Source organism: Brassica rapa, chromosome A10 (assembly GCF_000309985.2).
Source record: "Brassica rapa cultivar Chiifu-401-42 chromosome A10, CAAS_Brap_v3.01, whole genome shotgun sequence".
Lineage (NCBI taxonomy): Eukaryota > Viridiplantae > Streptophyta > Magnoliopsida > Brassicales > Brassicaceae > Brassica > Brassica rapa.
Window position 1 is genome coordinate 14,939,887 of NC_024804.2, and position 23,999 is coordinate 14,963,885.

At 36.8% G+C, this 23,999-nt stretch overlaps 5 protein-coding genes across 7 annotated transcripts; 3 read left to right on the forward strand and 2 right to left on the reverse strand.

Annotated features, from left to right (window-relative positions):
- Positions 1-105: 105 nt before the first annotated feature.
- On the reverse strand, positions 106-5,702 carry LOC103845736 (protein NRT1/ PTR FAMILY 7.1). Its single transcript, XM_009122620.3, has 5 exons — positions 2,841-5,702; positions 2,506-2,562; positions 2,146-2,308; positions 1,201-2,011; positions 106-1,034 (listed from the first exon to the last, which is right to left on the reverse strand). The coding sequence occupies exons 2-5, from the start codon at positions 2,551-2,553 to the stop codon at positions 233-235; spliced, it is 1,824 nt and encodes a 607-aa protein (XP_009120868.1). The 5' UTR covers positions 2,554-2,562; positions 2,841-5,702; the 3' UTR covers positions 106-232.
- Positions 5,703-5,947: 245 nt separating this feature from the next.
- On the reverse strand, positions 5,948-10,634 carry LOC103845737 (outer envelope protein 80, chloroplastic). The gene is made up of 16 exons (XM_009122621.3): positions 9,821-10,634; positions 9,623-9,716; positions 9,140-9,222; positions 8,925-9,022; positions 8,711-8,780; positions 8,315-8,408; positions 8,065-8,146; positions 7,943-7,978; positions 7,648-7,801; positions 7,416-7,556; positions 7,208-7,278; positions 7,030-7,108; positions 6,833-6,948; positions 6,569-6,716; positions 6,414-6,483; positions 5,948-6,303 (listed from the first exon to the last, which is right to left on the reverse strand). The coding sequence occupies exons 1-16, from the start codon at positions 10,535-10,537 to the stop codon at positions 6,149-6,151; spliced, it is 2,208 nt and encodes a 735-aa protein (XP_009120869.2). The 5' UTR covers positions 10,538-10,634; the 3' UTR covers positions 5,948-6,148.
- Positions 10,635-10,680: 46 nt separating this feature from the next.
- Positions 10,681-17,450, forward strand: LOC103845738 (ARF guanine-nucleotide exchange factor GNL2). Its single transcript, XM_009122622.3, has 3 exons — positions 10,681-13,451; positions 13,631-14,160; positions 14,230-17,450. The coding sequence occupies exons 1-3, from the start codon at positions 12,966-12,968 to the stop codon at positions 17,333-17,335; spliced, it is 4,122 nt and encodes a 1,373-aa protein (XP_009120870.1). The 5' UTR covers positions 10,681-12,965; the 3' UTR covers positions 17,336-17,450.
- Positions 17,451-18,495: 1,045 nt separating this feature from the next.
- On the forward strand, positions 18,496-20,197 carry LOC103845739. Of its 3 annotated transcripts, none has more exons than XM_033282740.1 (2): positions 18,496-19,138; positions 19,254-19,733. In XM_033282740.1, exon 1 carries the CDS (start codon positions 18,664-18,666, stop codon positions 19,117-19,119), a length of 456 nt encoding a protein of 151 aa, XP_033138631.1. In that variant the 5' UTR covers positions 18,496-18,663; the 3' UTR covers positions 19,120-19,138; positions 19,254-19,733. The 3 variants fall into 3 exon arrangements, with proteins under 3 accessions (XP_033138631.1, XP_033138630.1, XP_033138629.1); XM_033282739.1 differs by lacking the exon at positions 19,254-19,733 and adding an exon at positions 19,763-20,197 and having other exon boundaries at positions 18,501-19,138; XM_033282738.1 differs by lacking the exon at positions 19,254-19,733 and adding an exon at positions 19,754-20,197 and having other exon boundaries at positions 18,537-19,138.
- Positions 20,198-21,608: 1,411 nt separating this feature from the next.
- Positions 21,609-23,977, forward strand: LOC103845740 (aldehyde oxidase GLOX1). The gene is made up of 3 exons (XM_033282708.1): positions 21,609-22,175; positions 22,265-22,843; positions 23,072-23,977. The coding sequence occupies exons 1-3, from the start codon at positions 21,726-21,728 to the stop codon at positions 23,813-23,815; spliced, it is 1,773 nt and encodes a 590-aa protein (XP_033138599.1). The 5' UTR covers positions 21,609-21,725; the 3' UTR covers positions 23,816-23,977.
- The last annotated feature ends 22 nt before the right edge of the window (positions 23,978-23,999 follow it).

Consider the following 23,999-nt stretch of genomic DNA (forward strand, 5'->3'; position numbering starts at 1 on the left):
TTTTAATTGTTTTATTACGGTTTTGTTTACCAAACCACTTCAAATACTGAGTAATAGAATAATATTTAGAATAAAAATAACAAAACATTTTCTTGAAAGGAAGAATCAAGTAACAACAATATATTATTATTCATTATCCCTAACAAAGATTGTTCCCTACCAATTATTCGACTAGAAAAAAAACCCTCAAAAGATGACTTGTAGCTAAAAAAAACTAAATAGAAAAGAAAAATTAAACTTGGTCTAACTCTGAGATAGCCTTCCTCTTTACACCAGTTCCCTTGATGCTATCTTCATCATGGCTTATGGGTTGGTACCACTTAGCAAACACCAAATAAAACACGAAATCAATAGCAGCTAATACCGCAATCAGAAAATAAAACCGATCCATATGACCTTCATTTAGATCCTCAGGTATCCACCCATGGCTCTTCCCTCTCGCGGTTATAGCCATAACAATATTCACCATCATACTACTCACGTAGTTACCTAACGCCATCGAAGCCATGCACAACGAGCTTCCTAAGTTCTTTAAACCATCTGGTGACTGTCCGTTGAAAAACTCTAACTGTCCAACGTACATGAACACCTCACTAGCCCCCACAAGAACATACTGTGGTATTTGCCATAGAATGGTGAGCTCACTCTCCGCTTGACCAGGGACGATACGTCTAAGCCGTTGGATCTCTGTTAATCCTGCGGCCACCATTGCCATTATCCCTATGATTAGACCTATACCCATCCGCATAAGTTCCGTGGGTCTCACGTATGGGAATATAACGTGGCGGTAGATTCCTGTTGATATTAGGACGCTGCATATGTCGAAGACTGACATGCTCGCCGCGGGGATGTGGAATTTGCCGATGGATGCATTCATCACGTCACCTTGCTCAACGAACAATGATGCCATTTGTGTGAAGATCACTGAGTAGATTATAGTGCATAGCCATATAGGGAGCATCTTCATCACACATTTTGCTTCTTCTACTTGTGTTACACTGCATAACCTCCATGCATTGTTCCTTGTCCCGCTCCTATATTATATGGATCAAGAAATATTCATAAGTTAAAAGATGACGACTATATATAAAACAATGTTCAAAAAATCGTTAGGGGGTAGTTAAAATTTTATAAGGGATCAATGCCATGCGGACGACTATACCTATTTTTAGAACAATGATATGAGGTTTCGTTTATTACCTGTCATCATCTGTTATAACTGCTGCTCTATCCAAGAAGAGAAACTTGGAACTGTGAAATATCTTTCTACTTCCTTTAATGGCAGATTCAGGACCTTCGACTTCATACAACTCCTGGTGGTTTTCAGGCCTAACAACACTCCACTTCCGAGCAGTAGCCACGAACACCTGCGCCACGCGTGGTAAAGGGTTCCCACAAGGCTTGACGTAACGATAACGTTTTGTAGGGCCGAGAAAGGCTGCCAATGCGATAATGGCAGCGCCTAGTGACACCAAAAACCCTAAAGTCCACAACCCTTTATCCTCAAAGTAAACAAGGATTGTGTTTGAAAAGAGAGATCCAACGTTGAGTGCAAAGTAGAAGTAGCTGAAAAACGCAGCTTTGGAGGTTTTATCATTATCACCAAACTGGTCTGCACCGAATGTAGCCAGCGTTGGCTGGTGACCTCCGTATCCAAAGGCTACTAGATAAACGGATAAATAAAAGATGCCAACGCCGAGGGAAGAGGGAGGGTCGCATGTAAAGTTTCCATCGCCACAACCTTTAGGTTTGATCAAGAAAAACCAAGAAGTGAAAGAGAGGAGGCTCACACCAAGGACGAAGATGATTTGGAAGATAGTGCATGTCAAGTAACGACCCCAATAAGAGTCGCTGAGAAATGCACCCACAAGTGAAAACATGTATACTGTTCCTGTCCACTTGCTTACGTTGTTTGCAGCTTCTGCATTGCCTTGTCCCATAACACGCGTTAGGAACAGAACCAGGTTAACTCCCACACCAAAGAAGGCCAATGTCGCTAGTCCTTGGTTTCCTGTACAGGGATAGAAACACAACGAAGACATTAAAAACAATAGAATGTGTACATGTCTTTGTCTTGGTCAAGTTATGTAAGATTTAGTTATACAAATTTATGTATGTTTAAAAAGTATGCCATGGAAAGTGTACCTAGCAAAATGAGTGCGTTAGTCCAGCCACCTTTCTCCTTTGTATCACCATCATTAGTCTTCTTCTTAAGGTCAGAATCGTTGGACTTGAGAGATGCCACACTTTGGTTATCTTGAACCTCTACCACCTCACCAACTTCAATATCTTCATCTCTCTCCTTATCCTTAAAATAATATCACATTCAAGTTAAATATATCATTATCTTACTCCCTACAAAAGCAGTATAATTCTTGAACTTGGTTCCTTTTTTTTTACCTTTAAGGAAAAATCAGATGTTTTTATATGAAAACTTACACAGAATTCCTAAAACTGAAAAATGAAAAAGTTTGATACATGAAAAGGAATGAGTTATTCACGTACATTTAGCGGAGCAACGTAACCATTATTTCTCGGATCCATAGCGGCCATTTAAGGTATCTGTACGAAGTTAATATGTGATTATTAGAACAACAGTAAACTATAACACAAGGATATCTAGAAATACTAACTTGATATATTTTTCATATTTATGCATGGAATTCACCACAAATGAGTGTATCAATACCCTAAAAACCTATGTATGATTAAATGAGAGTAAGGGTAAAAATCTTCTAATGTAGAGGCAAGATCTGTAAGTTAAGCTTTGATCTCTACCATTATATATGTATGAATATAAAAACACAATTTGATGTATCATTTATGAATCAAAATATAACCTTTTTCGCAGATCAATCTCCGGAGAAGGAGAAGAAGTTGTGTCAAGAACGAGAACAAGCCGAAGAAACACTTTCGATGAAGAAAAACTAGAAACACCTTTTGTCATTTATGTTTGAAGGATTAGTGTTTTGTACTTTCTCTCTTTTAATCAACCTGCAAGGAAGTACGTCTTTAACTCGCACAACACCGAGAGCTAGGTGAATATCTAACAATATGGCAAACTATAACTGAAGAAGCATTTCTTTGTTTCTTTCTTATATATAGAGATAGAGTTAGGTTTAATTGGCCTTTCATGATAATGAGGAAAAACAAATTAAATGCCTTAAGATGACAACAACTCTCCTTTAATAAAGGTTGTTAGCGTTGGCTAATAGTGACTTAGAGATATCATTTGATTTTTCTTAAAGAAAATTAACGTACAATAGCATTTATCTCTCAGAAAAATTGGGGAGCACATGGAGTTTGTTACGTTCTTAAACAAATTAAATAAACGAATTATTTTCATGTTTTTAGAATTTTTTTTAACCAAGTTTACTCCTAAATGACTGGAGTTTTGTTACTTGCTTTACGCAAATTGACCCAAGGTTTTTAGCAGGAAAAAGAGGAATTGATTGAGTCAAGGTCCAGTTCACGAACAAACAAAACATTTTCTAGGAAGTCAATAAGATGACTTGCCATGAATTTGACACTATTCTAAATGTCAAAAATACATCATCAGCATAATATATGATCATAAAAATTACTATAATGAAAAAGGTAAGTAATTGTAAAAGATAAGTTCAAATAAGTATTGAAAATCCAATCAAAATATAAAACCAAATAACAGTTTTGCTTTATTTCAATAATTATACAACCGAAAGGCGGTTGCTATTATTTTTTGTTTTATCAAAACTGTGGACTTGTTAGATTATATTTAATTCGCTGAATACAATCGGAGACCCGTCTACATTCATAAGGTATGTTTGATTAAATGTAGAAGTATAGAATATATTTTTTAATATTCATTGTGTTTGACGTGAATAAGATACAATTATATCCTGCACAAAAAATATAAATATAAATTTAATTTTCATTAAATAATTTTTTTTTGTCTATCCAAACTAATTCTGAGCTTTGAAATTACATGAATCTAGTTCAAAGTTAAACAACCATATCAGGGGAATACTATCGGAGCTAAGATAGGTTTAACAGTTCATGTCCACTATAATATATACACCGAAATATCTTTTCTCTTTTCTTAATGTAACAAAATTCTACAGATTGCTTCTTGAAACTCTTAAACAGTGGATCAACTTGATCGACCAGATGACAAAGTTAATGGCATCCTTGAAGACTCCTTCAAGTTTCCACTCTTCTCTATCATTAAGAGAGATTCAGAGCTCTCCATTCCTCATGATACCATAACATTATGAAACGCTTGCAACGAGGTTTTCTTAGCCAAACATATAATATCATCTCTCTTATTAAAACAAAATCATTCTCATTGACCCAAACTTTTTTTGTTAGTTTTTAAATCAAATACACTATTCTACTATATAGTTAAATTCACTATTCTAATTATGGTAAATAACACTATACTACTAAATGTGTTTCCAAACAACACAATAACTAATCTTGTGTCCAAACAATATAAAAAATTAGGTCCTACCTTTTTAATAATCTTTTATTTCTCTTCTTTTAAATTAGTTGATTTAAAACCACTCAAATATTTTATAAAAAAGTTGAAAATATAACTACTTTCGAGTTTAGACACTACAAGAAAATCATTTAATATAAAATTAATTAAATTAATAGATTATTTTGTTTGTATTTTAATAAAAAAAACTGCATTCCTTTAAAATTAATAAATATTAGATTCATATTCTTAATTGTTTTTATTCTTGAGAACATATAATTATATATGCAAAATTATGGGTTAAATTGAAATCAAATATTTTTATATAAATATAATGTAGAGTTAATAAACTAACATCAAATAAATTTTATGATTAATAATTTATCAAATAAGTATATATCACAAATTTACCAAACAAATTACAGGTATTTTATTAAAACTTCGTAATGAAACAGGTTGAAATAATTAAAAAAAAATTAAGTAACCTTTTAGATTATTTTTATATTTAATATAAATATAAAATAATATAATGATGTATACTATTAATACCTCAACTAATTTTTTTTGTTACCCACTTTAATAAGTCAACTAATTATTTTACCTATTTTAATACACAAACTTTTAAAACTATGCTCATTTAATACTCAAACTTTGTTTATTTTAATCAAAAGTATTAATAAGTATCAAACAAAATTTTAAAAAACCTCCAAAATCTTTAAAATTTCCACTTTTATTTTAAGTTATAGCAAAGAAAATATAACTAAATCATGGAAAAAATCATAAATTTATAAAAAATTCAATTTCAAAGGAAAAGAAAATAAATTTATTTTCTATTTCCAAAAATAAACCAAATTTCATATTTAATTCTTAAAAAAATTATTACACAATTTAAGATTATCCATAATTTAATTACTTCTATTTCTAAGGATTAAAATAAAATTAGAATCTTTCACATTATTTTGTGAATTTTAAAGATTTTTAAAATTTTATTTGAAAATTATTAACATAATTTGGGTATTAAAAAGAAAGACCGTATCAAAAGTTTGTGTATTAAAATAGACATAATAATTAGTTGAGATATTAAATTGGGTAGCAAAAAATTTGGGTATTAAAAAATTTAACCAAATTTAGTTCGAATATTTTTATAAAAAAATTTCCAAATAAAAAATTAAAACATTACTTATCAAATGTTAAAATCTATTGATATTATTCCGATATTTTCACATAGATTAAGAAAATGATTGAAGTGTAATAAAGCTTTTATTAACTATACATATTCAACCACTAATATTTGAGATAAATGAAATTATTTATAAAATCAATGAATTTGTATTTAATTTTAAGTTAGAAAGTTCATTGAAATTCTAAAATATACTATTTTCGTAACAATAAAAAAAAATGCTAAACTCACAATTAACATAAAACAGAGAGAGCATAAATTATATTTTTTAAAAAATATTCCCGTGCTTTTAAAATCGGATCAAAGTCTAGTGTACTGTCATAGCAGAAAACTTTCATATAAATATCTTAGCTTTTCAAATGAATCTCGGAGTTTTCTAACATTACACAGGACAGTGAGTTAACTAAATAGATGAGATAATTAACAAAAGTCATATAGATGAATGTACGACAAAGACCAAGAAAACATTTTTAGAATCAAGGACCAATAAAAAACAGATGAGACTGGTAAGTTTAGGTCCGTTGGCCAACACCAAAGTGAAACCTTCCATTGTGCTTATCGTTGAAGGCATACTCAAGGCGTAGAGGCCCCAACGGAGAATCAACACGCACCCCAAAACCATATCCGTAACCACTTCCAGGCTTCAGCCTAGCCCCCGCAGGATCACCTAAAGTGACATAAATAAACAAAGATGATGGCCACTTGTGAGAGATTTCAAAACTTTTACAACGTAAGATGCCAAAGGAAAAAAAAACGAAAGCCTCGTCTGTACTGTACCTGGGACAGTGTTTCCTGATCCCAGATCAGTACCATAATCTGTAAAAAGGACGCCCTCGACCGGTCCTCTCTGCAAAAGAAAGGCAAGAATGAGAGTCATAACATTCATCTTTGTTACAAAACAAGATCTTAGGACTGTCAGAGAAAAGTCTCACCATTGGGAAAGAGACCTCCCCTGAACCCACTACATATGATCGACCAGAGCCTACAGCGCCCTCTTCGTAACCTCTTACGCTGTTTGTTCCACCGATGGCGAATGCTTCATGAGGTGAGAAGTTTCCCACCACATGTCCGCCTGACAGACTGTAAAACATGAACAAGGTAAGATAAGCCATATACAACTTGGGAAATGGTGATTAGAATCACAAAAGACGAATGAAGCTTAAAAGAAATGTTATGCTGCAAGTAGTTTAGCATACCTAAATAGAAAACTAGCTGGTCCAATGTGTATGCCTTTCCTGGTACGAGCATTCACTCGATTGAAAAATAACCATTCGGGCAAAACAGGAAGCCCTTGTTCCATGTTAAACGCAAACTGGTATAGAAATACAGATAGAGTTAAGCGTAGAGAAAAAGAAAAGGACAATGTAACTACCAAGAGAGGATTGAGACTGACCATTGTTGATCCATGTTCACCTGAGCCAGTATAAATGCTTTCGAATTTAGCTAGCAAGGTCTCGTCATGGGTCTTACCACTACACGAGCAAACATAAAAAAATAGGATGTATCAAATTCAAATGGCCAAATACAGTATTGGTGGAGACAGTGAGTTCAACTCTTTGGAGAATATATACCTTGCGGTTAGAGGACTACTGTAGAAGTCCTTAATGATAGGGTTCCCTTGTTCATCACGAGCACCAGCATGCTGGAACATTAAAATTAAAACGAAAATGGGAGTAGGCCAAATATACACACTGTGCAAGATCCAGTGGAGGCAGAACTATTGTGGTGAGTGTTGATTGTGTTCCACAGAAACTTGAAAATATCGAGGACAGTAGATACCTGAAATATAAGTCCAGCAGTACCACTCCACTTTGGCCTGAATGGCCGACTGTACTCAATACCTGCTGTAACCCGACCAATTGTCAGACTACCATTGTCTGGTTGATTGCCGTGAACGAGATTCCCTGGAGTTCTCGAATTCTGACACAATATGAAGCTAGTTAGTCTATTAGTCAACTTAACATTCTCACTGAGATAGCCAAAAGAGCCAGAACCCCAGTTAAGGTCTTACCTGAACCATAATAGATCTGGATGTCCTCTTGTCATCTCCTTCAATCCATGGATCAGTGTAGTTTATACGAAAGATAGAGTCAATTTGACCCCTCTCTAGGGAAACGTTAAGCTTCTGGTTTCTTCCAAATATATTACGGTGGGAATAAGCGAAGCTGCATGATATAATAAATTCAGTTCCACCAGTAATGTGTTTTACTAAATAAACCCAGCTTGGGCCACAGCTAAAATGAATCGTCACAAATAGTATATATAGATTTAATGCTACAGAAGACAGCAATGTCACATGATTTTACCTTCCAATTAGTCCTGATAGGGGGCCACTCGTGATTCTACAAATAAGAAATAAACAAACTTTGTCGTCAATCTACCAAAGAAAAAAAGTGAAACGCTGTATGTAGTTAACAACTAAACTTACCCACTAGATATTCCACCTCCAGCAGAGAAGCCACCACTAGGACGCTCGACACAGTTCATGATCAAATCAACCTTCCCACTATCTAACATTTCCAGGAAAAAAAAACAAGATAAGTGTACAAAGTTTCAGCTACTATACACTTTTAAAAACTGTCGTTATTGTGCCTGATGGATAAGTAAGGCATTTACTTTCTCCAATCATGCTACTGCACCTTAAGCACAGAGAGGAATCGAGGAATACATTTACTCACCACCTGCAGGTTGAGGAATAATACTAACATCTTCCATGATTCCCATGGCTAACACAGTGTCAACATCCCTCTTCCCTTGAAGCATGCTGTAGACCTACAGCGATTAAAAGCCAGATTAGGCAAGATCTATATGTAGAGGTCCACAGCATCTTGGAAGGTCAAGCATAAAACTATTTACGGCAAAATTTGCTAAGAAATTTTCAGATTTTGTCAACTGAAGAATATAAACACAGTATAACACCTTAGAGAGTGATCAGACTTAATTTAGAATAAGGTTTTCAAACGATTTCATCAATAGATGATACCATCAAGAGTGGTTCCTAATAACCCAGGTCAAATATGACGTTCTAGTTACCAGCTTATATTTACATCTCAGCTGAGAAAGTCCAAAAATACCTGTCCCTTCTTTGTTGTAAGCTGTCGAAGTATTGTCTCAACCCTTGTCTTCCCTTTAGTTGGTTCGCCACTAAAAATAGAAGACACCAATAGCAAATCAAAATCCTAATGTAATAGTTGAAATAAAAGGAATCCGCCAGTGTCATCCAGAATTACTAACTATTCAAACCACTATTAATTTCATAAAAAGGGGGAGGGATTGGTACCAACTTACGTCTTACGATCAAGGAATCGGATAGATATGTTGTTAACCTCTGCTTCAGCAACTTGAAGCCTTACTATACCTCCGGAAAGTGTATCAACATCAGAAACCTGCAATGGTAGACAACAGAATGGCGAGTATTAAAAACCACAAAGTAAGTGACTGACTCCAGGATGTAAATTTATTTTTTGGAAAAAATAGTTATATGGCGTACAAAGAACTCTTACAATTCCGAAAAGACCACGCTCCATGTACCACCCATTGATGGATGTGATAGCTTCCTCCAGTCTCTTGATATTAATCACTTTCCCTACAAAACTTGACACCACAATTCACTAACAATTACCTTAGCCAATTAAACACGAAAATCCCAACTAATTAGTCTTACTACATTTACATGTACACTGAGAAAAACTTCAAATGAATTTCATATGCTCGGGTTCATAGCAGTTACATATCTGATAACAGCTTGCGATCATAATTTGCGAGGCATGAAAACATTTTGTTAATACTACCTACCCATATTCTATCTTCTCCATTCAAGGCTAAAACACACACATTTTACACCATGTGTTATAAAAACTATAGCTTTATCATCATCACTCGAAATTGTGTCAGGTTCCAGTGTTATGAATCCATTTTATAGTGACGAACTTATAAGTACATCCTAACAGAAGACGAAAAAGCAAGCCAAATTAGAGGAGGCGTACCAAATCCATCTTGGAAAGCTTCCTGTATGAACTTCGAAGGAAGAACATTTGCGTTTTCACAGACTAACCCACGAAACTCTTGGTTTGGTTCTACCTTATGGCAAAAAAACAAGAATTATTCGCATCCCAAAAACATAAAAAGAGCCTCTTTTTTTTTCCCTCATCTATATAAAAAGAGCAATCACAATGCATATATACCTGAAACATCAAACGTATCCCGTCGCGTGTATCAACAGCAACAGGAGTACAAGAGCAAAAGTACCCACTCTCTATAATCCTATGCACATCCTCCTGCACCTCTCGAACAGTCAGCGCTGAATTGGCTCGGCAAGCCTTCAAAGCAGCCAACGCCTCCACTTCCAAGTCCTTCCTCTCGAGCTCCTCTCCATCCTTGGTTCTCACCAACACCTCGCTTATCAGAACTCGCTCCTCCGCGTTCCGACTCGCCGATGAGTGACCCTTCTGAACCTGCTGCTGTTGCTGCACCACATCCTTCCCTTCCACCGACTGAGTCGACGATTCGCTAGGCCTGTTTAGAGACAGAGATGCGCAGCAAAGCAGCGGCGAGCTTAGTCTCTCAGCTCCTGGGTCCGACCAAATCGATTGGGTTGATTGTATAAGGGAGAGTGAGAGTAGCGGAGACTTGCTGCCAATCATGAGCTGTGTGACTGAATTGAGCATCTGAGTCGGTGAATTGTGACGACGAACGGGTCGGGTCTGGGTTAACCGTGGAGAGGCGTGGCGGTTCTTGAGCGAGTCGAGCATTCGAGTGAGCGAGAGACGAGTGTTGGAGAGGTGAGAGGATAAGGTTTTGGAGCAGGATTGGAGATTGGAGAGGAGAGAGTTATCGTGAGGAGAGGGATTGATTCTGATGGAAGATGAGGAGAAGTAGACATCTTCGTCGTGGCCATGCATTGTAATCGCACTCACTCGAAAGAAGGAAGAAGAGCTAGGGTTTTTGATTCAGGGTAGAAGAAGATGATGATGGATGATTCGGATTTTGATATTTTTCAGTTAGTAGTAGCCTGCCCATTTCGAGATTGACCCGACCCGGATCCATAACTATATTCCCCGTTGGATTTCGGATTCTAGTCAAATAATTATTTGTTTAGAACTGTTTTATTTTACTTCAACAACAAAATGGATATAATGTCAAATATGAAAATAGAAAGGGTTAATTGAAAGGTTAACTAATATCTTTTTTTTTGTCATATGGTTAACTAATATCTATATTAAGAAATTTGATGCTGTGGTTCTTGGAAAATACAATTTTTTTAACATAATGCAAATAGAAACTGTTTGAACAATTGCTATAGCTTCATAAATATTTTTTATTTTTTCTGTAATTATACTCATAATTTAAGATACAATAATATTTAAATAGTAAAATGTAAGATATGAAAGTATCAGTAAAAAAATGCAAAGCTATTTTTAATGTTTTTTGAAAATATCTGAAAATGCATCCTAAAATTGAATTTTATCCAAATTATTCAAAAAAAGGAAAGGATTATAGCTACTTGACTTTATATAACTTTATATTTTATTTCGTTACCGAAAAATGTGGTTAGTGTTTATCCAGCTAATTTGTTTATGTATCTTTCTTTCTGTGATTTATCATTCCAATACTCTAAATGAACATGTTTATTAGATAATCCATTTATGGAAAATAGCTATTTGAAAATTTTAAATATGTAGTTATGAAGGAATACATTATACATCACTAAATCTGTATTGGAAGAGTTCTTTTTATTGAAATCAGTGGAAGAGGTTATTTTATGATCATCAAAAAGTTTTACGAATTTTTTATCCCCTTCAAAATACACTATAACGTTACGAATTTTCTCTCGTTCATCAATAGTTTTCTAACAATGTTGTAGAGTTTTATTGAAATAAACATATTTAACCTAGGTTTAATCCAAATAATATGTTTTAATTTTGTGCTTATATTTTTTACATTAGCGCTATCTTAAACCATAGAGAAATTGACGGTGGGTGATGGAGTTTTCCTTGATATGTGAAGACAAGTGGTTGAAATTAAAATCACCCATTACCAAGTCTCACCCACAAAAACATACATTCCAAATTAATATCTATATTAAGAAATTTGATGTTATAATTATTATTTGAACTGTAATAATTAGTTGTTTATAACTGTTTTTTAAGTTAACAACAAAATGGATATAATGTAAAAATGGAAGTAGAAAGGATTAATCGAAATGTTAATTGATATCTATATTAAGAAATTTGATGTTTTGTTTCTTCGAAAATATAATTTATCTTATACAAATTTTCAACATAATGCAAATATAAAGGTTTATTCTACAATTGGTATAGTTTCATAAATATTGTAGAGAAATTATTTTACTTTTTCTGTAATTATAATCATAGTTTAAGATTAAAAACATTCCAGTTAAACTTAATAGTAATTAAAATTGTAGTTGAAATGAATCTACAATCAAAACAAACTAAATTAAGCAAGTTTAAAAAATAAACTATCTAGGTATTCAACCACAACGAAACTACTTCTGCAAATATGTCTTCTCTATCGAAGAGTAGTTTCATCATGTTGCTCAAGTGTATGTACCAAAAGAAGAAAAAGAGGACACCGTAGCCGTTCCAACCATGGAGGAAAACTAGACCAAAGCAACAGCGACCTATCATGTGACTTTATATAACTTTATATTTTATTTCGTTATCGAAAGATGTGGTTAGTATTTATCCAACTAATTTGTTTATGTCTCTTTTTGTGATTTTTCATTCCAATACTCCAAATAAACATGTTTATTAAATAATGCATTTATGGAAAACAGCTATTTGAAAAATTTAAAAGCAATGTAGTTATGTAGGAATACAATTTACATATTTCTAAATGATAAAGTTGCATTAGAAGTTTGACAAAAAAAAAGTTGAACTAAATTTTTGTTGGAAGAGTTTTGTGATCATAAAAACACACTACAACGTTAGGAATTTCCCCTCATTCATCAATAGTTTCTTGACAACATTGTAGAGTTTTATTCAAATAAACATATTTAACCTAAGTTTAATCCAAATAATACGTCTTAATTTGAGTTTGCATTTCTTACATTAGCTTCCAATAGCGCTATCTTTAGCTCCATAGAGAAATTGACCGTGGATGATGGAGTTTTCCTTGATATGTGAAGACAAGTGGTTGAAATTAAAATCACCCATTACTAAGTCTCAGCCACTAAAACATACATTCCAAATATAGTTTATGTGTTTGCACTAACCAAGGCAAGACCTTACATAGACAAGATAAATAAGGAAATAGTTTCTAAATGTTTTTCTTCCTTGTCGGTAAAAAGAGTGTGGTAAGGTGGGAGACATGGAGAGAGCCGTGGTGAAAGCAAAGCGTAAAGAGTTAGGGATTTCATGCATGCTTAACACAGAGGTTGGTGCAGTCCTTGCTGTCATCCGTAGACCCATCTCAGAAAGTTATCTTTCTCCACAAGAAACAGATCATTGTGATTCATCAGTCCAACAATCTCTCAAATCTCTGAGAGCCCTTATCTTCAACCCTCAGCAAGAATGGCGCACCATAGATCCTTCGGTTTACCTCTCGCCTTTCCTTGAAGTCATTCAAAGCGATGAGATCCCCGCAAGTGCCACAGCGGTGGCTTTGTCCTCAATCTTGAAGATTCTTAAGATTGAAATCTTTGATGAGAAAAGTCCTGGTGCTAAAGATGCTATGAACTCTATTGTCTCTGGGATCACTAGTTGTCGTTTGGAGAAAACAGATTCGATATCTGAAGATGCGGTGATGATGAGGATCCTTCAAGTTCTAACCGGAGTCATGAAACATCCAGCCTCGGTTCGTTTGTCTTTTGCTTTTACGAATAAAATCTCATATTGGTAGTTGAAGAATTAATAAACTAATATATAAACAATTAGGATCAATACATTTATAGAAATTAGTTTTAATTGGAAGCTCATAACATGACTTTTTCTCTTTTAGATCAAAGTTTTCTAATAAGAAGTGAACTAACACAGGAGTTACTAGAAGATCAAGCGGTTTGCACAATAGTCAACACATGTTTCCAAGTTGTACAACAATCTGCTGGTAGAGGAGATCTTCTCCAGCGCAATGGAAGATACACAATGCATGAGCTGATTCAGATCATCTTCTCTAGGTTACCTGACTTTGAAGTCAGAGGAGAAGACGGTGGTGAAGATTCAGAGTCTGACACTGACGAAATCGACATGAACAGCGGATATGGAATACGCTGTTGCATCGACATTTTTCATTTCTTATGTTCTTTGCTCAATGTTGTTGAGGTTGTCGAGAACTCGGAAGGGACAAGCGTCCACACCGCGGACGAGGATGTGCAGATTTTCGCTTTGGTCTTAATCAACAGCGCCATTGAGTTAAGCGGTGATGCTATAGGGCAACATCCAAAGCTTCTTAGGATGGTTCAAGATGATTTGTTTCACCATTTGATCCATTACGGAGCTTCTTCAAGCCCTCTTGTCCTCTCTATGATCTCTAGTTGTATCCTTAACATCTATCACTTCCTCCGCAAGTAAGTCCTATGTTTCTTGTCTTACAAGTAAACCTAAATATGCTAAAACAATGTCTTTCTTTTTATTAGGTTTGTGAGGCTACAACTTGAAGCTTTCTTCTCCTTTGTGTTACTTAAAGTTACAGCTTTCACAGGCTTCCTTCAGTTACAAGAAGTGGCCCTTGAAGGGCTTATCAACTTTTGTCGACAACCTGCGTTCATAGTTGAAGCTTATGTGAACTATGATTGTGATCCCATATGTAGGAATGTTTTTGAAGAGACAGGCAAAGTTCTATGCAGACACACCTTCCCTACATCTGGTCCCTTAACCTCTATGCAAATCCAAGCCTTTGAAGGTCTTGTGATCTTGATTCACAACATAGCTGACAACATGGATAGAGAGGAAGATGAAGGTGGTGAGGAAGAAGACTCAAACGCTATCAAGCCAAGCCCGGTTGAGATTAACGAGTACATACCCTTTTGGATAGAGAAGCCAAAAGAGGATTTTGAGACATGGGTGGAGCATATAAGAGTAAGGAAAGCACAAAAGAGGAAGCTAGCTATAGCTGCTAACCATTTTAATAGAGATGAGAAAAAGGGTTTGGAGTATTTGAAGTATAACCACTTAGTCTCTGACCCTCCTGATCCAATGGCATTAGCTTCTTTCTTCAGATTCACACCAGGTTTGGACAAGACAATGATTGGAGATTACCTTGGAGACCCTGACGAGTTGCATCTCAGTGTTCTCAAAAGCTTCACACATACATTTGAGTTCACAGGCATGAATCTTGATACTGCTTTAAGAACATTCTTGGAGTCGTTTCGGCTACCAGGAGAGTCTCAAAAGATTGAACGTATGATTGAAGCTTTCTCCGAGAGGTTCTATAATCAACAGTCTTCAGAGATCTTTGCAAGCAAAGACACTGTCCATATCCTCTGCTACTCGCTAATCATGCTCAACACAGATCAACACAACCCTCAGGTTAAGAAGAAAATGACTGAAGACGAGTTCATCCGCAACAACAGAGCCATCAACGCTGGAAAAGACCTTCCAAGAGAGTACCTCTCAGAGCTGTTTCAATCCATTTCAACAAACGCATTCGCCTTATCGACACATTCAGGTCCGGTGGAGATGAATCCAAACAGATGGATTGAGCTGATGAACAGAACAAGGACCACACAGCCTTTGAGTATGTGCCAGTTTGATCGGCGAATAGGACGAGACATGTTTGCAACCATAGCAGGTCCATCTATAGCTGCAGTTTCAGCCTTCTTCGAGCATTCAGACGACGACGAAGTGCTTCACGAGTGCGTTGACGCTTTGATCTCTATAGCCAGAGTTGCTCAGTACGGTCTCGAAGACATTCTCGACGAGCTAATCGCCTCCTTTTGTAAATTCACAACGCTGTTGAACCCTTACACAACCCCTGAAGAGACTCTCTTCGCGTTTAGTCACGACATGAAACCTAGAATGGCCACTCTTGCTGTCTTCACGCTCGCTAACAGCTTCGGAGATTCCATCAGAGGAGGGTGGAGGAACATTGTGGACTGTCTCTTGAAGCTAAGAAAGCTCCAGCTTCTTCCGCAGTCTGCTATAGAGTTCGAGACAACGGAGGAAGAAGCCTTATCCGAATCTGACCTAAACATGCTTGCGAGCCAAGAAAACAAATTCAACAGGAGACAAGGCTCTAGCTTAATGGGTAGATTCTCACACTTCTTGGCGTTAGACAGCGTTGAAGAGTCTGTAGCTCTTGGGATGAGCGAGTTTGAGCAGAATCTCAAAGTCATTAAACAATGCAGAATCGGTCAAATCTTCAGCAAAAGCTCGGTGCTGCCTGATGTGGCAGTGCTGAACCTAGGCCGTTCATTGATCTACGCAGCTGCAGGAAAAGGACAAAAGTTTAGCACGGCGATAGAGGAAGAAGAGACGGTTAAATTCTGCTGGGACTTGATCATAGCTGTGGCCTTATCCAACATCCACCGGTTCAACATGTTCTGGCCTAGCTACCATGAGTATCTCCTCAACGTAGCTAACTTCCCTCTCTTCTCCCCCATCCCTTTCGTCGAAAAAGGCATCCCGGGCTTGTTTAAAGTCTGCATAAAGATTCTCGCTGCTAACCTTCAAGATCAGCTCCCGGAGGAGCTGATCTTCAGGTCGATAACGATCATGTGGAAGATAGATAAAGAGATTATCGACACTTGTTACGACACGATAACAGAGTTTGTCAGCAGGATTATCACGGACCACTCCGCTAGTCTCCAAACTCAGATCGGTTGGAAAAGCGTTTTGCAGCTGCTCTCTTTGTGCGGGAGACATCCCGAGACCAAGGAGCAAGCTGTTGACGCTCTCATCGGTCTAATGTCCACCAACGCGTCCCATCTCTCCCAGTCAAGCTACGCGTATTGCATTGATTGTTCCTTCAGCTTCGTCGCGTTGCGAAACAGCGCGGTTGAGAAGAACTTGACGATACTAGACCTCATGACGGAGTCAGTTACAATGTTAATACAATGGTACAAGACAGCATCCACGGAGACGGTGAATAACTTCAGCGTGGCTAGCAACACGAGCAGCTCATCCTCAGTGGAGGAGAACAGTTTGAGAGGAGTCAACTTCGTTCACCACCTCTTCCTCAAACTCTCCGAGGCTTTTCGAAAAACAACGCTAGCGCGACGAGAAGAGATACGCAACAGAGCGGTGACGTCGCTAGAGAGAAGCTTCACCATGGCGCACGAGGATCTCGGGTTCACGCCGTCGGGTTGCATCTACTGCATAGACCATGTGATCTTCCCGACGATAGATGACTTGCACGAGAAGCTACTAGACTATTCGAGGCGCGAGAGCGCGGAGAGGGAGATGAGGAGCATGGAAGGGACGTTGAAGATAGCGATGAAGATGCTTAAGAACGTGTTTTTGCATTACTTGGAGCAGATTGTTGGGAGTGCGGAGTTTAGGACGTTTTGGTTGGGGGTGTTGAGGAGGATGGACACGTGTATGAAGGCGGATTTGGGGGAGTATGGTGATAATAAGCTTCAGGAGGTGGTGCCTGAGCTTTTGACTATAATGATTGGGACGATGAAGGAGAAGGAGATTTTGGTGCAGAAGGAGGATGATGATCTTTGGGAGATTACTTATATTCAGATTCAGTGGATTGCTCCTTCGTTAAAGGATGAGCTATTCCCTGATGAAGATATGTAGACCTTTAAATTGGTTGATGCACTTAATAAAATTTTAGTTGATGCAATTTAAATTGGTTGATACAGACATGTTAAGCTTAGTTTTATTATGTTTTAATAAAAATCACGTCTAATTAGAGGATCATATAATCTTTCAAAAAAATTCTATGCAATATTCTGAAAATAATTTTAAATTTAGTGATAACAATAAACTTCATAAGTTAATGCCCTATAAATTAAGGATTGACGATCTATTTTTCCATGAAAACTATCATATATCACCATTTCTACACGAAGTTAAGATTTTATTCTATACATCCATCGAATAAATGTTAAATAGATGTTTCCCATTAATTCAAAGTTCGAATCATTTTTAAAACTCAACTTAAGAGTTTGAAATATACACCCCTAAACCATGATTAAGGTTGGTTTAATGTGTACAAAGTATATTCTTAACCATTAGACACCTAACAAAACTCAAATTAAATTACACCAATACAACTCAAATTAAACCAAAAATACCCTATAAAAATAACTAATCTCACACTCGTCCAAAATAAAACCAAAAGTTAGAAAACCAAAGAATAAAAATTCGCAAATCATCAAAATCGAGAAGAACAGAATTATTTTATGCCTATAGTTTTAATAATTTGGAGATCTTGACCATTTATTTAATGAATGTGAGATTAGCTATTTTAATATAAAAAATTATTGGTTTAATTTGGATTTTAATTGGTGTTTAATGGTTAAGTATATTTTGGTACACATTAAACCAAACTTAATTACGAGTTAAATACAATTCAAACTTTAAATCATGAAAAACAGGTATTTAACATTCATTCAAAAGATAATAATTACGGGTTATGTGGACATTGTGTTATATAATAGTTACGAAAGGGAAATAGATCATCAGCCCATAAATTAATAATATACTAAATTAATAGTTTAAAATTTAATTTAATTTAATAGAGAATATCATACAATTATAAATAATAATATATGAAATTTAGAAGAAAAATAAATAAATATATGATTCTATCCAAAAAAAATTATAGTTACTATATATAAATTTTATATAATATAAGGAAAAACCTTGTATTATTTTTAAAATAAGCTATATTTTTATATATTATTTATTAAACTGCATCTAAAATATATATATATATAATAAATATTTAAGACAAAAAAGACATCAAGTAATATAATAATAGAATAGGAATTCAAAGTCAACAAAAACGACAAAACCAAGTCTCCAAAACGAAAAGTCTCCCAAATAGATAAACAAAAACAGAGGACTCTGCTAAAAAGTTTCTGTGGATTCGAAGCTTTTTACTTTTCGCCAGGACGAACATGAAGATCTCTCTCTTCTTTGTCTCGTTCCTCGTCCTCTTACCTCTCTCCCTACAGGATCCTATCCCAAAAGTCAAAGCACCGAGTCGGGCCCACGCGGAGCTCACGAGCCATGGTTTCCCGATAGGACTCCTCCCTCTCTCCGTCAAGGACTACTACATCAACAAAACCTCCGGCGACTTCTCCCTCCTCCTCCACGGCACGTGCAAAATCACGCTTCCTCCCGACAACTACCTCGCGACTTATTCGGACAAGGTGACGGGGCGGATCACGCACGGTCAGATCGCGGAGCTCCGTGGGATTCGTGTCAGGGCGTTTTATCAGTGGTGGTCTATCACCGGGATTCGATCCTCCGGGGATAATCTTGTCTTCGAGGTCGGTGTCGTAACCGCCAAGTACCCTTCGAAGAATTTCGACGAGAGTCTTGATTGCGAAGGAACACGAGCTTCTTCTTGATTCAGTTCACGACGTAAAGGTTATATCCGTCGACAAATTCATTTTTTTTTTGAAACACAACTTATATTAATTCAAATTCAGTTAGTTAGGTGCAGCCATAAAACACAACTTATATTAAAAGCTATAACGTAAAGGTTATATCCGTCGACAAATTCATATTTTTTAATTCTGTATTATGGACTTAGATATTCAAAGTTTTATTTTTCTAAATGCCTCAAGACTATTACTCTGTTTGATGCCAATGTGGTAGGGGTAGTATCTTCCTTTGAGATGTTTGGCGATATAGGTTTTGTTTTATATGTCAGTTCTATCTATTCCATTAGTTGTCTGGGATTTGACATCTGAGATAGTCTTTGTGTTTTGATTTTTTTTTGGCTTTTGTCTGCGTCTTCCTTTCACCGTTGGTCTGATCTTTTGATAGGTTAACCTTTCATGGCCAATTATAACAGTAACAAAATCTATGGTTGTCCATTTAAACTTTTAAGGTCATGGTGTGTATTGATTCAGAGATGCCTTGGATGCTACGTTCTTGTTAGGAGCCTAAATGTTTATGTAGATTGCTTTTCTTAGTTTCCAATATTTTCAGCGCTTGGATGGTTTTATTACGTTATTAACGAGTGGTTCTCGTCTACAGGGCATGCAGGTTTGTGAAGCCAGGAGAAACAAGTGAAAGCTGATTTGTAATATATGTATCTCCGTCCGATAATATATAAAAGCTTGAAATGTAAAACAGCATCTAAAACCACGACTTTATTCTTGTTTTCTCTGCAAACTAAAGGGCTTCATAAAGGCTTGTAAGTTGTGAACCAAATATTTGTTAATATGTGATTTGGGACTTAAAACATACCAAGCACGATCCATTTTGTTGCTCCGGCTCGATCTCCTTTACTTCCAATTGGGCTCCAAAGTACAAACTTTCGTTAAAGGAGGATGAATCTTTCAATTCATTATGTTCTAAGGACATGCCCATGATTAACTATTACAATAAGGTTCTCAAGTTTAAGATACTCTTTTAGTTTTTATTTCCTATCAAGATTCTATCAATGTATCTGCCGTAATATCAGAAAGTTTTCATCAAGAAAAGTAGCCGCAAGGTAGTTGTTTTGTATTATTATGTCCACTAATTTTTTGATCTATCATTTTCTCGTAAGCTTTTCCCTAATACGCCGTGATACTTATCTCCCTCCTATAAGAAAGAGTGGGCACATGCTTATAATGGTTACACTTCACCTTTAAAGGTAAAGCAGAACACTTGAAACATAAAGTAAATTAAGTCATACGGAATACAGTTGGTTGGATCTTTCCGTGTAGATTTTGCGTGAACATCATCTTCTTTTCTGGTTTGGAAGTTATGAATAAATGATGCATATTATAATTTTCGTGAACTAATGCCTAAGTAATTTTGGCGCACTGCAGTACAGCTTGAAACAACATCCTTCTTTACCACGCTCTTAGAAGAATACCAAACTTGCATACGTCACACCTGAGTAAAAGTTGTACATGCATGCATGGATCCGTAGATCCTAAAATAACTTATGATCAAAAGTTTAATCCGGGAAAGAAAAGATTACGTGACCAACGATATCTTTAAAACACAACGATGTAATCAGATTCCAATAGGCAAAGATGGATTTTATTGATGAACAAGACTCAATATAATAAGAGAAACGAGATCCAATATTACAAATGAGATCGATAAGAAAAAAGAGAAGTGAAATAAGGTCGATGTGTGTTAAGCTCTCTCTAGGGTTTTCTCGATGTCCTTTCTTTGTTTCCGACGATCTCTTTTTATAATCGATTGACTTCGGATTTCTCTCAACTTCCTCGCGATCTCCGGTTCTTTAAATCGATCCGGACTTGCATGGATCGGGCTTTTGATAGGTTGCACAACCGATTTATTCAGGCCCATCAAAATCTGACCGAAATTGGGTCCAACACATACCATAGTCCATAACACCGTCATATTATTCTACACGAGTAGACGCGGCCTTATTCATTACATATTCATATGTTATGGCTTTTTAATTTCTATTGGAATATCAATCCAAATTCTACATCAAATGGACAAAAATATAACTAACGTCAAATTCTAATTAGTAATAATATTTTTGGAAATAAGCCAGAAACAAATTCACGTGAACTTGTTCACGTCAGTCCAAAATAACTAATACCACGTTAAAGAATAGAGCTAAACTTGAATTTGAAAATCTAACCATACGAAAAATGTTTTAAAGGAAAGAGTTATTAGCTGTATGGCTGTATCTAAGTCTAACTATGAAATTACCGTCTCTATTATATTGTCTGCAACCACGTAATTCTAAAAGAGCACAAGAGACAGATATGAAACCCCAAATCTTTTTCTTTTATTAAAGAGTCTCCACAAAACTAGAAGTTGTTTAGGAAAGACGTCTTCTCACCACACGTTTAAAAATAGCAAACGCTAAAAATAAACACTAGTACAAGAACCTATAAAATACGCTGAGACAAAAACTTATTACTCAGGCATTCATAATTTAAATAAGCCTGGGATCATAATTTCTCATCTCCCCAACTAAAACCGGGGACGACTAAAAATAAAATAAAAATCTAAAAAAATTAAAAAAAAAATGAGAGCCTCAACAAGAGTCATATGGACAGTATCTGTCCTTATGCTAGCGGCTGTGTCCGATGCCATCTTCCCTCTACCATTTCTTCCCTTCCTCCCTGGCTTCAACAACGTTCACGACCACGATGATGTGGAGGTTGCTAAGCCAGTGGTTACCGGTGGAAAAGCTGGAGGAAAAAGGAGATCAGGCGGTGCTCTAGAAGCTCAGACAAACTGGCCTGGAAAGTGGGAGTTGTTCTTGGAAAACTCGGGTGTGTCAGCTATGCATGCAGGTCTGATGCCACTCATCAACCAGGTCCAATTCTATGACGCAACCATCTGGAGAATCTCAAAGATTAAGTTGCCTCCGGGTGTTCCATGCCACGTCGTCAATGCCAAGACCAACAAGATCGATTGTTGGGCTCATTCGGTTCTCATTGATGTCAACAACGGTGCCATTAAGCCTCTATCCGTATGTATCATATCCCCATTCACATACATAATATCTAGTATAATTTGGACTTTTATTGAACATCTTTATTCACATACTTTTCATGATAGCTTGCCACCGATACATGGTGCTCGTCTGGAGGTCTGACCGTCAACGGAACAATGGTGAGCACTGGAGGATACGGAGGAGGAGCCAACACGGCGAGGTACCTAGCGGCTTGTCCAAACTGCCAATGGCATGAATACCCTCAGGCTTTGGCTGCGAAGAGATGGTACTCAACGCAAGCAACTCTCCCTGACGGAAAGTTCTTCATTATTGGAGGACGTGACGCCATGAACTACGAGTACATCCCAGAGGAAGGACAAAACAACAAGAAGATCTACGACTCATTGCTCCTTAAGCAAACAGACGACCCGGAAGAGAACAACCTCTACCCTTTCGTATGGCTTAACACCGACGGTAACCTATTCATCTTCGCAAACAACAGATCCATCCTCCTAAGCCCCAAAACAAACCAGGTCATCAAAGAGTTCCCTCAGCTCCCCGGTGGTTCCCGTAACTACCCTGGATCAGGCTCCTCAGCACTCCTCCCCATCCATCTTTACATGAAAAACCCTAAAGTCATCCCTGCTGAGGTCCTTGTCTGTGGTGGAACCCGACACGACGCTTATTACCGTGCCAGCAAAAAGGTATTGTTGGAACCAAACTTTATAAGCCCTGTTTCAAGGCCGGATACAGTCTAATGTAACATTAGTCTTATGATCCAAATTTTTTAGAATTTATATATATAAAAATAGCTTCTCAAATTATATTAAAAAAAAAAAGTTAAAATTTTTTTTTTAGTATAGCACAAAATTTTAGATCAGGTTTTCTTTTTGAACTGAGTAAAATGTTGATTTATTTTTGTGGTCTTGTAGGTATTCGAACCAGCACTACAGGACTGTGCAAGGATAAGAATCAACAGCGCGAAGCCTCGATGGAAGATAGAGACTATGCCAACTCCACGAGTCATGAGTGACACTGTTATCCTCCCTAACGGAGACATACTCCTAGTCAACGGAGGTAAACGTGGATGTTCAGGATGGGGATACGGTAAAGACCCTAACTTCGCTCCCACCTTGTACAAGCCTCGTGCCGCCCGTGGAAAGCGTTTCAGAGAGCTCGCTGCCACCAACATCCCACGTATGTACCACTCCGTCGCCATCGCTATCCCCGACGGTAAGGTTCTCGTCGCTGGAAGCAACACCAACGACGGTTACAAGTACAACGTTGAGTTCCCTACGGAGCTTCGCGTTGAGAAATTCTCACCACCTTACCTCGACCCGGCACTAGCCACCTTGAGGCCAAAGATCGCCACGTCACCAAAACAGATCAGATACGGACAGAACTTCAACGTGAAGGTCAACCTTAACCAAAAGGACGTGACCAAGCAGAGTCTCAAGCTTACCATGTTAGCTCCATCCTTTACCACGCACAGTATCTCCATGAACATGAGGATGCTTCTGTTGGGTGTCGGTGGTGTTAACCCTGCTGGTGGCGCTTCTTTTGAAATCCAGACGGTTGCACCACCCAGTGGAAATGTTGCACCGCCCGGTTACTATCTTCTCTTCGCCGTCTACAAAGGTGTTCCCAGCACTGGTGAATGGATTCAGATCGTCTAAGGATGAATTTTTTTTAACCCATTTTTCTGTATGCCGTAACATCTTTATTATGTAAAAGAAAAATCTCGTAATGTTAAGTTTTTTGGTACTTTTCTATAAAATTTGTATATGCCATGATTAATGTATCCAAATTCCTTTGTGTGTTGTGTTTCTCAGTGATTCCATGGTTCGTCCTAAATTTTGT

Coding starts and splice junctions, on each gene's coding strand:
- LOC103845736 (XM_009122620.3), bottom strand. CDS start 2,553: ATGGCCGCTATGGATCCGAGAAATAATGGTTACGTTGCTCCGCTAAAT. Junction 2,309..2,505: donor GTTACGTTGCTCCGCTAAAT/GTACGTGAATAA, acceptor TATTATTTTAAG/GATAAGGAGAGAGATGAAGA. Junction 2,012..2,145: donor TAACGCACTCATTTTGCTAG/GTACACTTTCCA, acceptor ATCCCTGTACAG/GAAACCAAGGACTAGCGACA.
- LOC103845737 (XM_009122621.3), bottom strand. CDS start 10,537: ATGCATGGCCACGACGAAGATGTCTACTTCTCCTCATCTTCCATCAGA. Junction 9,023..9,139: donor AGCGTGGTCTTTTCGGAATT/GTAAGAGTTCTT, acceptor CTACCATTGCAG/GTTTCTGATGTTGATACACT. Junction 6,304..6,413: donor ATCAGGAAACACTGTCCCAG/GTACAGTACAGA, acceptor ATGTCACTTTAG/GTGATCCTGCGGGGGCTAGG.
- LOC103845738 (XM_009122622.3), top strand. CDS start 12,966: ATGGAGAGAGCCGTGGTGAAAGCAAAGCGTAAAGAGTTAGGGATTTCA. Junction 13,452..13,630: donor TCATGAAACATCCAGCCTCG/GTTCGTTTGTCT, acceptor GAACTAACACAG/GAGTTACTAGAAGATCAAGC. Junction 14,161..14,229: donor ATCTATCACTTCCTCCGCAA/GTAAGTCCTATG, acceptor TCTTTTTATTAG/GTTTGTGAGGCTACAACTTG.
- LOC103845739 (XM_033282740.1), top strand. CDS start 18,664: ATGAAGATCTCTCTCTTCTTTGTCTCGTTCCTCGTCCTCTTACCTCTC.
- LOC103845740 (XM_033282708.1), top strand. CDS start 21,726: ATGAGAGCCTCAACAAGAGTCATATGGACAGTATCTGTCCTTATGCTA. Junction 22,176..22,264: donor GTGCCATTAAGCCTCTATCC/GTATGTATCATA, acceptor TTTTCATGATAG/CTTGCCACCGATACATGGTG. Junction 22,844..23,071: donor ATTACCGTGCCAGCAAAAAG/GTATTGTTGGAA, acceptor GTGGTCTTGTAG/GTATTCGAACCAGCACTACA.